At 35.6% G+C, this 16,527-nt stretch overlaps 1 protein-coding gene across 2 annotated transcripts; it reads left to right on the top strand.

The window, feature by feature from the left end:
• Nucleotides 1-7,724: 7,724 nt before the first annotated feature.
• Nucleotides 7,725-16,280, top strand: LOC117328867. 2 transcript variants are annotated; one of them, XM_033886455.1, is made up of 7 exons: nucleotides 7,725-7,913; nucleotides 8,772-8,948; nucleotides 12,553-12,717; nucleotides 14,052-14,204; nucleotides 14,506-14,598; nucleotides 14,824-14,917; nucleotides 15,597-16,280. In XM_033886455.1, exons 1-7 carry the CDS (start codon nucleotides 7,733-7,735, stop codon nucleotides 15,823-15,825), a joined length of 1,092 nt encoding a protein of 363 aa, XP_033742346.1. In that variant the 5' UTR covers nucleotides 7,725-7,732; the 3' UTR covers nucleotides 15,826-16,280. The 2 variants fall into 2 exon arrangements, with proteins under 2 accessions (XP_033742346.1, XP_033742347.1); XM_033886456.1 differs by lacking the exon at nucleotides 14,506-14,598.
• Nucleotides 16,281-16,527: the final 247 nt, after the last annotated feature.

Consider the following 16,527-nt stretch of genomic DNA (forward strand, 5'->3'; position numbering starts at 1 on the left):
TACCCAACCTAGTTAGAGGAGATACATATACCCATCTTAGTTAGAGGAGGTACATATACCCATCTTAGTTAGAGGAGGTACATCTACTCATCTTAGTTAGATGAGGTACATATACCCATCATAGTTAGAGGAGGTACATATACCAATCTTAGTTAGAGGAGGTACATATACTCATCTTAGTTAGAGAGGGGACATATACCCAACCTAGTTAGAGAGGGGACATATACCCAACCTAGTTAGAGAGGGGACATATACCCTACCTAGTTAGAGAGGGGACATATACCCAACCTAGTTAGAGAGGGGACATATACCCAACCTAGTTAGAGGAGGTACATATACTCATCTTAGTTAGAGAGGGGACATATACCCAACCTAGTTAGAGAGGGGACATATACCCAACCTAGTTAGAGAGGGGACATATACCCAACCTAGTTAGAGAGGGGACATATACCCAACCTAGTTAGAGAGGGGACATATACCCAACCTAGTTAGAGGTAGAATTCACTTTAAGGGCGTTTAAACATTTTGTCTTAAATGTTTTATATTAAAAAAATAAAATTTAACTAAAGAAATGAAAAAACATTCAAATTAAGGAGTTCAGGAAGGACATTTCCTCTTTGATTACTAGCAGATATTACCAGTAAAATTGAAATAATCCTAACCTGAAATAGGTGGTGTAAATATTTTTTTCTGAAGAGTTATAAGTCTTATGTAATGTATTTAACTGATGGTATTGATGAAATTATGAGACGTGACCATTGGTATCATCAATCTATAAAGACAAGTCATTGGTAACATTCATAAAGTACTGAAACATATTTCTTGAATGCAATTTATTTAATTATATAACTTCCTAATTAAGATGTTTCTATGTTCCTCGCGGGTAGATTGCATGGTTTCTGTGCGTATGTCCGCTATCTATTGTGTGTTCTGTCCCTAACAACCACACATCTGCACGCTAATTTCTGTGACTTGAGTGAGCTAGCCTATGAGGTGCTAGGATGCAGGAAGAAGTTTACAGTACAATTGTGACTCTTTTAATAGTATAAACAAAGTACTTGATTCTTGACATGCTAGTACTATTTGGTAATACCATAGGCACTGATATATTTGTGTTAAACTATAAGTGTATCCTAGTCAGTATCTATATAGTTTTACATCAAGGTCGATGTCATGTTACAGTTGTACTTATATTGGTACAAATGATACATGAAACACTTATATAATTACGTAATGCCAATGGTCTTTCTCCTAGATTACGATATCGTATACCTTTATTACTAGCAAATAGTATAAGGCCGGTGTGATATTCAATCAGCCCAAGACGATAAATGATGTAAATATATACGTGTAATGCTGAGTTTGATGGTATTGTGTATGTTGTACATATTGCATTATGTATAATTATGTCATGGAATGTGAAGAAATTCAGTGAAAAAATTGAAATTAAAACAAAAAGGTTTCCAAATATTCTAATATGGTCGGTTCTTTCAATTATTTGTTTCGCTGAACGCTATCAAAAAGCTTCGTTATTGATTACGTAATACTGGCTATTCCTCTGTGGTAGCGTTGTTTGAGGCTATATAATGCCTTTTACAAAGCCATTTTAAAATGTCTATTGTGTTTAACACGTAAAGAATACAGCCAAAGACCTTATCAGTTGTTATAATCTGTCAGTTAGTCATAGGTTTAACCCGTGCTTTTTAACATAATTGTATAGAACTTCCTGGTTGGAAATATGTGAATGGTGTTTAATGAAGCACTAGTCGATAACGGTAACACACAAGCACGGTATGAAATAACCTGGATATTTTGTAAGCTACACAAGCTTAATTAACTGTATAGCCCGCACATATCAATTATCAATGTACATATCCTGTTAACAGAACAATATAAGGCACTTTAGATCAGTGCTTTTATTGCTAACAGGTCGTTTCTTCTTTGTGAAGAGTTCAACCTTTGTCATATAGTTGTATAATAATTCGAAATGCTCTAGCTCCTTATAGGATTATGCATCAAACTTGGAATGCAACCTATGTTATTAAGATTTGGCAAGAGGACTACAAAATAGAAGTTCTACATATCTAGATATCACAGATATTTTATTTTGGAAGTATTCCGAAACTTGTATTACAACGACAAAAAACATTGACGTCTGGTCGACAGAGGTTACTGGTCTGGTCGACAGAGGTTACTGGTCAGGTGGAAGGAGGTCACTGGTCAGGTCGACAGAGGTTACTAGTGAGGTCGACAGAGGTTACTGGCCTGGTCGACAGAGGTTACTGGCCATATCGACAGAGGTTGCTGGTCAGGTCGACAGGGGTTACTGGTCAGGTCGACAGGGGTTACTGGTCTGGTCGACAGAGGTTACTGGTCAGGTCGACAGGGGTTACTGGTCTGGTCGACAGAGGTTACTGGCCAGGTCGAAAGAGGTTACTGGTCAGGTCGACAGAGGTTACTGGTCTGGTCGACAGAGGTTACTGGTCAGATCGAAAGAGGTTACTGGTCAGGTCAACATAGGTTACTGGTCAGGTCGACAGAGGTTACTGCTCTGGTCGACAGAGGTTACTGGTCTGGTCGACAGAGGTTACTGGTCAGGTCGACAAAGGTTACTGGTCAGGTCGACAGGGGTTACTGATCAGGTCGAAAGAGGTTACTAGACAGGTCGACAAAGGTCACTTGTCAGATCGAAGGAGGTCACTGATCAGGTTGACAGAGGTTACTGGTCAGGTCGACAGAGGTCACTGGTCTGGTCGACAGAGGTTACTGGTCAGGTCGACAAAGGTAATTACTTGTCAGATCGAAGGAGGTCACTGATCAGGTCGACAGAGGTTACTGGTCAGGTCAAGAGAGGTCACTGGTCAGGTCGACGTAAGTTACTGGCTAGGACGAAATAGATTGCAGGTGAGATAGACAGCTTTCTCGAGAACCAAGTATGTCAATAATGATTTACTTAACATAATGCAATAACGTACATGCATTTATCCAAATTGATTCCTGGTAGCGTGTAATTGTTCAGTTGTAGCGAACGTTTCTTATAAAAGAAACGATCTCATTCAACTGATGTATCAGTACTAATGAATTGAATAAAACCCCACCATACTGCTATTTTTTCCTTAAGTTAGACAGTGACCTTCAAAACAGTTAGACAAAATGTATGGACATGAAAAATGAAAACGGGATGGGGCTTAACCGCCTTAAAACAACATCTAAATAATATTGATTCATATATCATGCATTCAAAATTTGGTATCTTTTAAATAAAGTCTTTTTTTGTCACAAATCATCTCGTCACCGTAACAATATAAAATGATATATTACAAACCTCGTCACCTTATCAATGCAGATTCATATAGTATAGAACTCGTGACATTATCAATAAAATTGTATATATTACAACTCTCGTCGCTTTATCAATACAGATTGATATATCATAAATGACGTTACATTATCAATAAAAAATTTTGTCTTACACATCTCGCCACATATCAATACAGATTTTTATATTATATATCTTGTCACATAATTAATATTTAAGCAATGAACTGCTACCAAATGGTAGTATACAGTCGATATGAATACAATTTGGATGACAGATAAATAGAATGTCGCCCGTTACAACACCTGAGGCTGAACCTATATTCCTACTCTGACCGAATCACTGTAAATTGTAGTATACAGTCTCATGAATACAATTTGGTTTACTAACGACATATAGGCAAATGCAACACAGAATGTAAATATTTAGAGGATATTGAATGGTTTTCCGTTGAATATAATGTATATTTCACGTGTATGACAGAATATCGATATTTTCACGAGTGCGAAGCACGACTAAAAAATATCGAAATATTCTGCCATACTAGTGAAATATGTTAGATTCAACGGGAAACCATTCAATTTTGGGGGAATCAGTAACATAATTCCTGCGACGTCGTCTCTTGGTGACGTTACTCCACGTCAACTCGACGTCGCCATTTTGAAAGGACTGATCAACGCAATTTATAAGCGTTTTCGGAGAATATGTGCATGAAAAGCTAACGTCAAGTGAGTATTTAAAAAAAAGTATGAATATTTCAGAAATAAAGCAAAATAACCAATTTATCTATCGTCGCTTTGATTGGAAAAATCGACAAGTTTCAATAAGGTGAATGCAAAGGTTCGCTGTGATTGGTCAAAAACGACAAACTTATGTTTTCACTGCAAAACCTATATTTTTTATATTTTCACTGTAAATTCTATTATTTTCACTGCTCATCGTTGGAGTGTAAATATAAGTTTGATCAGTTTGATAAATTTCTATATTTCACCGGCAAAAATGCAATAAAGAACTATACAATAAAAACCTCGTCACATTATCAATAAGAGTTATATTATACAGATTTATATATTACAACTCTAGTCACCTTATCAACACTGTCTATTTGCCTACACCAAGTGACTTTAGTGTAACGGTAGTTATCATATAGGGTTTGTGTTACATGTTAGATATTCAAACCTACTTCTATACCATTTTTGTATCGTCGATAAACAGATGATTCTATTCCACCTTGTCTATATATACAAACAACAAACATCGGCTAGCTTATTTTTGTTTAACTTGTGTAGTATGTTGACAACACAGAACAGCGAATGCTAAGTTTACTGTGGAATAGAATCATCTGTTTATGTATACCGTTTGGTTGTGAGAAGAGGGCTTTTAAAGGCCTTGCCTGTTTCTCAATTCTGTTTTTGGATTTGTAATCTGATCAATGAATTATTCTTAAATGAAAATTACCTTAACATATATATACAGGTTATTGTGTAAGCTATCGCACGGACTGTATGGACAATGATATATCCTTGTAAACAATATGACAACAGACAATGGGAGCAAACTCACAGGTCTAAATTAGATATAATTAGGCTATCATTTTACTACGAACTTCCTGAATCGTGCAATGAGATGTGTGATTATACGGTAAATATATTCATTACCAATAGTGTCAATAATACAGCTGACGTGAATTAATTGTAATTCTACATTCTGTCGGTGTTGTATATCGATGAGGTATTACCTGACTATGAACTGCGAATAAATGTTAATGCACGCAGTTAATGATGTATAAACACTACGGAGCCCCTTGACTGACATGCCACACACTTATTTTATTTCGTTTTATCGAAATGTTAATTCGTTTTATCGAAATGTTATTTCGTTTTATCGAAATAATAAATCGTTTTATCGAAATGTTATTTCGTTTTATCGAAATAATAAATCGTTTTATCGAAATAATAATTCGTTTTATCGAAATGTTATTTCGTTTTATCGAAATAACATTTTGTTTTGTAGTCTTCATGTTTTGTCATGGCGGATTCTGGTTTGGAGCTGTTGAGAAATTATTTCTCATTAGGGTTAAAGCATAATGAAATTTGTTGGATCTTAAATCATAAACATGGATTTAGCCTCACTAGTAGACAGCTGATACGGATATTGCACAATGAAGGTTTGTACAGGTATAAACATGGACCATGGTTGTAGATTTTATACAATCTGAACATAAGGGACCAGAAATAATGCATGGATATCACTGGATGTATCAAAAAATGAAAAGTCATGGGATCAATGCAAGGAAGGAAAAAGAAATAATTTTGGTCGGAATGTTGGACCCAAAAGGAACAGAACTTCGCCGAAAATATAAACTCAGGAGATGACTTTATTGTTCAAAAGGATCAAATTACATATGACATTTTGATTCTTATGACAAGCTGTGTCCATACAGAATTTGCATCAACGGATGTTTTGATGAATTTTCGCGCAAAATGATTTGGGTTAAAGTACTGTAGAACAGTAGGTCAAAGTCAAAGTGATCATTTGATCAAACTGTGTGGCCATTTATCCCAGCAGGCTACAGGCCCAATATCAGTTATCTTGGTCTCTTGGATATTGAGAAGTTTAATATTTCAGCCTTTTTGGCGACTATGATCTTGAATAAATGTAAATTGCATTCATTTGAACAAACTTGGTAGTCCCTTGTTCAAGAATGGTACGGTTCAATATCAGCTTCAGAACTTTACATCTATAGAGAACTCGAATGTAAAGGACGATTAGATCATTTGAGACTTCGTCTCAGGTGACGATTTTTTCTCCAAGATAGCAGTCACCTCGGATTTCAAAACAGTTTGATAAAATACCAACACTTGGTAAGGACCATTTCAGGATCATTTCCAAATACATATGTAGGTTCAAGATACATTTCTTTAGTAATACTTAAAAAGAATTTCCATCGGTGGTATTCCGCCACACAATGATTACGCAACCATGTTAAAAGATGGCCAAACATAACACTTTACTTTATTCCCTACCACTTTCCAGATCAATTGCATTAGTGGAACTGGGGAAGTTTAAAATATGTTTTCCAGCATGGCCGTTTTAGCTGCCATCTTGGATTTCAGAAAAATAACAATGCATGGTCAGGTAATTTGGAGCTTAATTCCACTGGTGGAACTTAAGAGGTTTAAAAGATTGCACAATCATGTTAAAAGTGGTCGCTGTGTCTGTCATCCTTAACACTCCAACCAATCTGATCATTTTAGGAAATAGATATATTGATACTAAAGTGATCGTGTTGATTGGTGACAACACACACTAAACAAATGTTAAAAGGCGGAAGATGGACCAAGGATAAAGGGCAATTTGCATACCACGACATCTCAAGATGGTGGCTCTAATATGACCTTGATGTAACAGCAGGGACTGGAATGTTTCACTTAAACAATATGATTTTTTTTATTCTGCTTGTATTTCTATGGACTATTATATCATTTTTGTATCATTAACACACCGCAAAATCATTCCAGTATACTAAGAAGTCCCGGAATGAAAAGACAAAATAAGCTGATTTCGTTAAATCACAAGTATAGACAAACAAGATTGATTTCCATTTTTTATTAATACAGATCAGTTGAAAATAAATTTGAAATAAACAATAATCGTGAAGCTAATATTTGTGATATCTTTCACTCGTGCTACGCGCTCGTGAAAAATATCAAAACATTAGCCACACTCGTGAAATATATTTGTTATTACTGAAGACACTGTTAGATATCCACTTTATATAGTAGAACAAAAAAAAGAAGTGAATATAAAGGGTAGCACCTATAATACATTCACATGAATTAGATAAGTTATCTTCTTCCGCTTTGCACAAGAACATCAGCGGATAAAAGAAAACAGTATCTTGTATACATGACTATTCCGTGACTACTCGTTGTCATCTTCATCAGAGAAATGACAAATGTGTATTTTTCGTCTACACCATCATCTTATGTATATGGAGCTGTCTCAATACTGGTTGTTATATTATACAGAAAATATAAACATACTCTATGTATACTCTATGTAAATAATAAAAAATAATGTTTTTCTTGCAAAAAGTATAAAAAAAATAACAAAGCTCTGTCAATATTAACATTTAATAACTAAACATTGGAAGTCATACTCTGCAATTTCTGAAGTTGGTTAAGTGGGCATATGTTACAAGTTTCCCTTAAAAACCGATGTACAATGTTTACCTATACGGGTTGATTCTATATGAATATAAATGCAGATACTGTATCTATTGTCAGTTACCTTGTTAGCCAAAGCGCGTGCGTATATCGAGTAACATAGCATTGTCCAGCCGCAGTCATTACATAACAATGTATAAACGGCTGCATATAGCATCCGGGTAGAGCGTAATCAATCGGGAAAATGACAAATACTGGCACACGGCCAAATCCGTCATATGCAAAAACAAACTGGAGAAAACGAGAATTCCAACCTCGTCACGGATTTACTCGTTATTTTCCAGATGTGAAGAGAAACCATAATGACATGGATATATTGATCATCGCGCTTGTCGTCTGTATGATCATTGCTAGTGTAATTTCAGGTAAGATGTTGTCTTATGTACGGTTCAGGCCTCCAGTTGTGTTATTTTACCTACAGAAAGGTCCTACTGATTCAACTACCGTACATACCACTGTCGTATACATGTATATATATCTATCACGTGACCAAGTCGGTATACCACCACTGTCGTATATATCTATCATGTGACCAATTCGGTATAACACACTGTCGTATATATCTATTCCGTGACTAAGTCGGTATAACACCCCTGTCGTATATATCTATCACGTGACCAAGTCGGTATAACACCACTGTCGTATATATCTATCACGTGACCAAGTCGGTATAACACCACTGTCTAACATATCTATCACGTGATGAAGTCGGTATAACACACTGTCGTATATATCAATCATGTGACCAAGTAGGTATAACACACTGTCGTATATATATATCATGTGACCAAGTCGGTATAATACCACTGTCGTATATATCTATCATGTGACCAAGTCGGTATAATACCACTGTCGTATATATCTATCATGTGACCAAGTCGGTATAATACAACTGTCGTACGTAATTATCATGTGACCAAGTCGGTATAACACACTGTTGTACATATCTATCACGTTACCAAGTCGGTATACCACCACTGTAGGACATATCCATCACGTGACCAAGTCGGTATACCACCTCTGTTATGTGTATTTCCTGAATCTGTACCTTTTGTTCCTGATTATTACCTATTTTTTTTTTATCTTACATGGCTGTTTTATGATGTGTTAATGACTGTCAGCAAAACAAATGATATTGAAAACACGTTTATTTTCATACAAAACAAACTGATCTTTATATATTGCCTCTACAGAACCATGTCTTACATATGAGAACTTCACAGTTGACTCAACACGATCGCCAAGCTACATAGAACCTGGCCATGACAACAAGATTTGTGACGCAGTCCTTTCTACTAAGTGGTACAGATTGGTTGGAGACGCGGGGAGCGATCTGACAAATGACAGCAGTGTTTTAGTTTCTGATGGATGTGGGACATCGTATCAGCGCTGGATGAGCGGTTCGTATATGATAGATTTACTTTATATATAGTTATAACAATCACTGTCGCAAAACATTATAAGATACTACAACGCCGAGTAAGAGTAATGGATATGATTAAATGAAAGTACAAATTGGCTGTTGTTTACTTTCATTTTTGTTGGTGTTGAAAAGATATATTAATTTACCTGGGTGCCTTTTTTGACCAGCAGTGTATAGACTGTTAGCGTTGGAGCATATTTAATGTACAATGGAACGTGAATAAAAACCAACACTAGGTGGGATACACTTGATAGAATTTATCAATTAAATCACAACAACAACAGTTGAGGCCTTAGTTCTGCAAGTCCAGGATGACACAATTAATCAAATCAAGATATTTTAAAAACAGGACCAAATAGAAAATCGTCGGATAGCCACAGTTGATTGCACTACGCTACCCTACATTTATCACCCGTAGGTCAACTCAGTGAACAATCCCCGTTTCAATGACGTCACTCTCTGTACAAATAGAAAACAAATCAACATAATCCTTTCAGAATAAGAATTCTTCAGTTTAGATTGAAAATATTACAAAGTACGTGTAACAATATGGTTCCGTCCAAGAAGACGTTCATATTTTGTGATGAACATGGAGTGGGCAAGGCGTCCTACAGCTCTTTAGTATTTCAAACGAGTATAAGCTAGTACGGCATTGCTTATTTGTGATGTTATGAAATGTCCAGGTTTGCTTAGCATATAATTTGTGTGACATTTAAAAAACACCTGGCGTCGCTCACGTACGCTAAAATTCCTGGAAAAACCCCCACATCCTAACTAAAAACTGACACACATCCACGCATTCTCGGAAAATACTGACAGGGTAATCTTCATCTTAAAAAAACTTACAGAGTTTCCCAACATATTAACAGAAAACTGACAGAGATATCCCATATCTTAACAGAAAACTGACAGGGATATCCCATATCTTAACAGAAAACTGACAGAGATATCCCATATCTTAACAGAAAACTGACAGAGATATCCCATATCTTAACAGAAAACTGACAGAGATATCCCATATCTTAACAGAAAACTGACAGAGATATCCCATATCTTAACAGAAAACTGACAGAGATATCCCATATCTTAACAGAAAACTGACAGGGATATCCCATATCTTAACAGAAAACTGACTGAGATATCCCATACCTTAACAGAAAACTGACAGAGATATCCCATATCTTAACAGAAAACTGACAGGGATATCCCATATCTTAACAGAAAACTGACAGAGATATCCCATATCTTAACAGAAAACTGACAGAGATATCCCATATCTTAACAGAAAACTGACAGGAATATCCCATATCTTAACAGAAAACTGACAGAGATATCCCATATCTTAACAGAAAACTGACAGAGATATCCCATATCTTAACAGAAAACTGACAGAGATATCACATATCTTAACAGAAAACTGACAGAGATATCCCATATCTTAACAGAAAACTGACAGGGATATCCCATATCTTAACAGAAAACTAACAGAGATATCCCATATCTTAACAGAAAACTGATAGGGATTTCCCTTACCTTAACAAAGCTAGAGATCCGAGAGGGATCTTGGCGCCCATCATTCAATGATCTTATCAGTTTTGTCAGACTGATTTTCTTTCTACAATTCTCTCCCTATTTCTTTTCCTCTAAATAATCTGATAACAAGAACAAGTGAAACCCCAATGTGAAGCTCGAGAAACCATCCTTCTGTTCATTTCAAGAAATAGTGATAAAAACTTCAAAGATAAAAAAACAAATAGGGCCACGTGTCAGCAATTGTTTTTTCTGATCAAATAATCTAATCAAATTGACTCAACTAGGGTAAGGAGAACCTACATATGACGTTTGAGGAATATCCCTCTGGGACTTTTCAAGGAACAGCGAGAACAAACTTCAGTTCTCAAAATCCGAGATGGCCATTTTATTTTTCTGATCCAAAATCTATAATGAATAGGCGGAATTAGGGACCAAGGGGAACCTACGCATGAAGTTTGAGGAATATCCTGTCAGTACTTTTTTCTTTTCTTTTTTTTTTAAGCGAAAAAAATGACAGATAACAAGTATTGTTTACATATGACCGGACGACAGACCGCAGACCAAGGGCTAACAATTACAGTGATACAGATCTTACTGACAGTGATATAGAGGTTCCCCAACAGGTGACGGTTGTTTATCATGTTAAACTGACCCAACTTAGTTAATTTTCAAAAGGAGAGACACGAGCAAGTGTATAAACCAAAACAATAACAATCTGTTAAATACTGCGATGTGTAAACCAAAACAATAACAATCTGTTAAATACCGCGATGTGTAAACCCAAACAATGACAATCTGTTAAATACCGCGATGCGTAAACCCAAACAATAACAATCTGTTAAATACCGCGATGTGTAAACCCAAACAATAACAATCTGTTAAATACCGCGATGTGTAAACCTAAACAATAACAATCTGTTAAATACCGCGATGTGTAAACCCAAACAATAACAATCTGTTAAACACCGCGATGTGTAAACCAAAACAATAACAATGTGTTAAATACCGCGATGTGTAAACCTAAACAATAACAATCTGTTAAATACTGCGATGTGTAAACCCAAACAATAACAATGTGTTAAATACCGCGATGTGTAAACCTAAACAATAACAATCTGTTAAATACCGCGATGTGTAAACCCAAACAATAACAATTTGTTAAATGCCGCGATGTGTAAACCCAAACAATAACAATCTGTTAAACACTGTGGTGTTTAAACCAAGACAATAACAATCTGTTACAAATTTTACCACGTGCCATATCAGTTGTGAAACAAGCGTAGCTATAGGACACAACACTTATCTTAACTAGCATCACGCACTGATATATCCCATATATATATAAAGCATTAGGCAGTGATAGCTCATATCTAGAAGAAAAAAAATCGGCTAATATGCCTTTTTTTTGAACCAGCAGAAATATACCATGAATAAACAAGAAACTGACAAAATATCTCTCTCTCAAACAAAAAAACACCATTTCCCACAACCAAACATGATACCAGCAGATATATCCTTTATTTTATTAAGAAATCGCATATATCGCGTATTTAATTAAAAAATCGAGATATCCCTATCTTATAAGTAGTCGTCAGTGATCAAATGATCAGTGTATTCCATACCTAATGAGCAGCAACTCAACATCTAACAGAAGGAACTAGGTATATTGAATAATCAGGCAGACAGAAATTAGTTTATCCAAACATTTATTTTTTTTTTTATTTTTTTTCATATTAATCCTCACGGCATTATTATTTCAAACATCAAGTTTCTGTTTTAAAAAAAAAGAATTATTGATAACTATAGTTTTTAGATAATTTCAATGAAAACATGAAATGTCCATTGCATATAAGATTAAAAAGAAAATGTTACCAGTAGATTCGGTTCGTATCTGTCAGATATACTAACACTTGGCATCATTTTGTTGTAAATTGATCATTAAGAATGAGGTAGATATAATCAGATATAAGAATACATTAACGTATATTGTCTGGTTGTTTCCATATATGTCAAAAGTATGACACATGTGTGATTTCATTATTTACCAGGTACTGTTCCAGATGTGTCAGAAGGAATCGTGGACCGCGAAATATGTCTGAGATCAGTCTTCTCAATCTGTCAAAGCAGCTTCACTATCCAAGTAAAGAACTGCTGTTCTTTCCGAGTTTATCACCTCAGGAGTGCAACCAATTGTCCGCAGGCCTACTGTGTTAGTAAGTACAATGTAATAATACACGATGTCGTCTATTCTTAATTGGTTTATGTGGAAATTAATCATTTTAACCTGACATTATACATGTTAACAATTAACAGGCATCTTTGTACTTGAATTCATTTGAATATCATTCGGTTGTTAAAAGTTTGATGCCTTATTTAATTCGTGAAATTACAATGTGTATTAAGTATATAGTAAGTTTTAATTATTACAACCAACCTACCACAAGTTAGATATACAAGTATTGATATAAGTTTATAAAGTAGTTATTGTCATTTATTAGTTCGTTACAGATTTTCTGTCAAATCCGATCTACATGTACATGAAGCTTCGCACAAAGTTAAATTATAATTTAAACTATACCATTTGTAATTATCTTTAAAACGTACATCATTGTTTTTAAAATTATTTTCCTCGAATCAATGTAATATTTCGCCTTAGGATTGAGACTGGCATATCTCAACCCTAGCGGGAAGATTCTTAAGTTGCTAAACAGAAGCTTGTCTAATGTTAAGCAGCTTGAAAACTTACTCTAAGGAGACAAATCAGCCTGATGCACTCTCAAGAGGTCTAATGATTATTTTTCTCTTACCTTGATTACCTAATACTACCGTTATCTAAATACAAGACAATGGTGACGTGACGTCATCGTAATGTTGTGGCGACGCTATGCAATTGCTGCGAATAGTCAAAGAGAACATGTAACTTGTCTTAACCATAGTGTGAGGTAAAACAAATTCATGCAGGGAAATTGTGGATAGCAAGGATATACCTGCAGATCATTGTTATTATTCTCTCTCTATCTCTCATATTATTTGCAAGAGTTGAATTACCTCACTTAAAATATATTTCTATTTGCTGAAATAGGTATTTGATTCTCATCAGTGTATTGCCTGTGTGTTATGCATATGGACTGTAAGGCCTGTATATTTGGGAGGATTAATTCAATATCACCAAATATCTATGATCAATAGTATATTTATATGAATGTCAATGGTGTATGGTTTAGTGTTATTCACTGTAAATATAAAGGTCTAGTAAGTAATTGAAATTAAGAACCCTAATTAACTGGTTATTATCCTGAAGAATATTGGACAAGTCTACTTACTTCAAGGAGTAACTTCCCCTTAGATTAGTCTGTCATGTCAATGTATATATGTACAATGTATATTTGTCTGTATTTCTTAGCACATGTTGTCACCTTCAGGAGAAAACTTACAAAGAAATGTAGATATAGGCTTTGCCCGATGTCTTATTCTACTGACTTTATGTAAATACAATTTGTTGAAATTGAAATTGATCGATCTTGATGGGAACTCACATCTTTTGCAGGTCCCAGTCTTGTTTCGTCTGTTAATTGTTCACAAACATCTTGGGATACTACTACCACCAGTAGTTCCAGCTCGGCCAAGACAACCACCAGCACCATACAAATAACCGGGGTTATCACTGGCAGTTCTACTACAGCTGTTCGACAGGAGACTGGTGAGCCATAAACCATATTATTTATACGTAATATTTATAACCGATATATGATTAATATGGCATGTTGTCTTTTGTGTTATTTGTTGGGTACAATGCGTAAGTCAAACGAAATCATACAAAAATCTTTTAAACTTACTTTATCCAATCGCTAAAAACCAAATGCGATGAGAGATGTTATCGGGGAAATGGCGGAAGGAATCGGTAATGTACCCTACAAGTACATTGACTAATTTCTCTAATTATATTGTACACTTCATCAAACTGTTAGATGTATGACGAAACGTAAACTGTTGTCTTGCAGGTCCCAGTGGTGTTCCGTGCGTTGACTGCCCTCACCACACTGCGGATAATACTAGTCCTGTCGAGACAACCACGTCTGTTCACCATGACACTGGTAAGTAATGACACATACAATTGTGTGGGTTTAAGATCGTCATCCTGTAAAATTGATAACAAAATATATCACCTTGCTCGTTACCTCATGCACTTCAAAACGTCTTTGTCTTCGTTTGAATTTCTACTGTATGTAATTGCCTGTTGTCAATTAAGTATGCTCGTTAGATATGATATAGATTATATGGATACAAATCGTAACATTTATGATATGCTTCTTTTTCAGGCGACCAATATATTACCATCGTCAATGTCATCGATTCTAAAGTGCTGATCACCGTAATTGTCCCCCTGGTCGCCGTAGTGATGACAATCATAGGGTAAGAAGTCATTATGCCATAGCAATGTCATGGGGGGGGGGGGGGGGGGACTTTGCCTCCCAACTAAGAACAAAATCACAACTTATATATCAATTCTGCAGTATAAAAACAGTAATTAATCTTAAATTCGATACGCAAATGTAAAATGTACAATTTGCTATTGATATTTTTTCCCTTTGGGAATAGATTCTATATGAACCAATGCGATCATTACTTTTAAATGATTATTCTTTTAATTCATAAACAGACATTCCAACCAAATCGTAACTGCGGTTGAAACTGAGGAACGAAAAAGGACAACCCTCAATTGAGGAACAAAAAAAGGATTACCCTAAAATGGGTAACAAAAAGATATTCATAAAAAAATCCTTCTTTTGAACAAAACGGCCTCAGTATCAAGTGTGACGCCCATGAGAATCAATATTAGCTGCATACCGTCTAACATGCCCTAAATTACATTTATAGAGAAACACACACAAAATTCTAGGGACTTATTTCTCTCACCATTTGAATAACGCCTTATTTAGCGAAGTGTGTACATGTTAAATAACGCGCACGATGTTTGATGGTTGAGTGATCACACTCATAGATGTCGATATGTTTTTCGCCTGAATAGTTTATTGAAATTGGCTATCGTCTATCGATGAATGTTACTTTAAAAACCTACTCTTTTTTTCAGAATCTCCATATACAAGTCATACAAGAGTAGAAAAGTGGACACAGAGAGAGACTCGACATACTGTGCTCCAGTTCTATACCGACAAGAACCACCAGAACATGTTTATTTGGATGCATGCATTCCGGCTGTTGCAGTGGAGAGAGGCGGGGTAAACAACAGGACAACTACCTATACTGGACATGGGAGGGAGCCTATATGCAATATTAACCAGTGTGGTTTCCAATCATGATCCCGAATTACAAAACTCTGTCATAATATTTATTATTATCATCATTATTTTTCACTTTTCTTATCACATTTAAACACTTGAGAATATGTAAATGTTATTTCTTTCGTAAGTAGTGTTACACAAATACAACTATTTTTTTTACGATTGTTAAGTCCCAGAACAAATGTTCTAAAGTTTCCGTTTTCGTTGTTATTTTACAGAAATTTCGTAATTCCGTTACAGATGTACGTTTTTTCATCCGCAATTTATAATGTATCGTGTAATTAATTCTGTGTATCAAGTCGATCGTGGAAACACTGTAAATCGGTATCAGCAGTATCAGAGAAAAGGAGGGTAAAGACATATTGCCATTGTAGCTTCGATTTAAGAAACTGTAGTTTGTCTTCCCATTTACTTACTGCCTTGTCAGGAAATGCGCTGTTTTTCAGGCAATAAAAGGTTAAGTAATTTCTTAATTTTTTCCTGTTTTTCTCAATGAAAAAATGTGTTTATTTCATATTTGTCAACGTTCCATTATTCATCCTTTTAAGGGGGCCGCGGTGGCCGAGTGGTTAAGGTGTCCTTCCACCTCTGGGTTGCGAGTTCGAAACCTACGTGGGGCAGTTGCCAGGTACTGACCGTAGGCCGGTGGTTTTTCTCCGGGTACTCCGGCTTTCCTCCACCTCCAAACCTGACAAGTCCTTAAATGACTCTGGCTGCTAA

The sequence above is a fragment of the Pecten maximus genome, chromosome 6 (genome assembly GCF_902652985.1).
Source record: "Pecten maximus chromosome 6, xPecMax1.1, whole genome shotgun sequence".
NCBI classification, from domain to species: domain Eukaryota; kingdom Metazoa; phylum Mollusca; class Bivalvia; order Pectinida; family Pectinidae; genus Pecten; species Pecten maximus.

What these genes read in the sequence shown, in the direction of transcription:
- LOC117328867 (XM_033886455.1), top strand. Translation starts at nt 7,733, where the DNA reads ATGACAAATACTGGCACACGGCCAAATCCGTCATATGCAAAAACAAAC. An exon ending in GTATCAGCGCTGGATGAGCG is followed by an intron (nt 8,949 to 12,552) that starts GTTCGTATATGA and finishes ATTATTTACCAG; the next exon opens with GTACTGTTCCAGATGTGTCA. An exon ending in GTAGTGATGACAATCATAGG is followed by an intron (nt 14,918 to 15,596) that starts GTAAGAAGTCAT and finishes TCTTTTTTTCAG; the next exon opens with AATCTCCATATACAAGTCAT.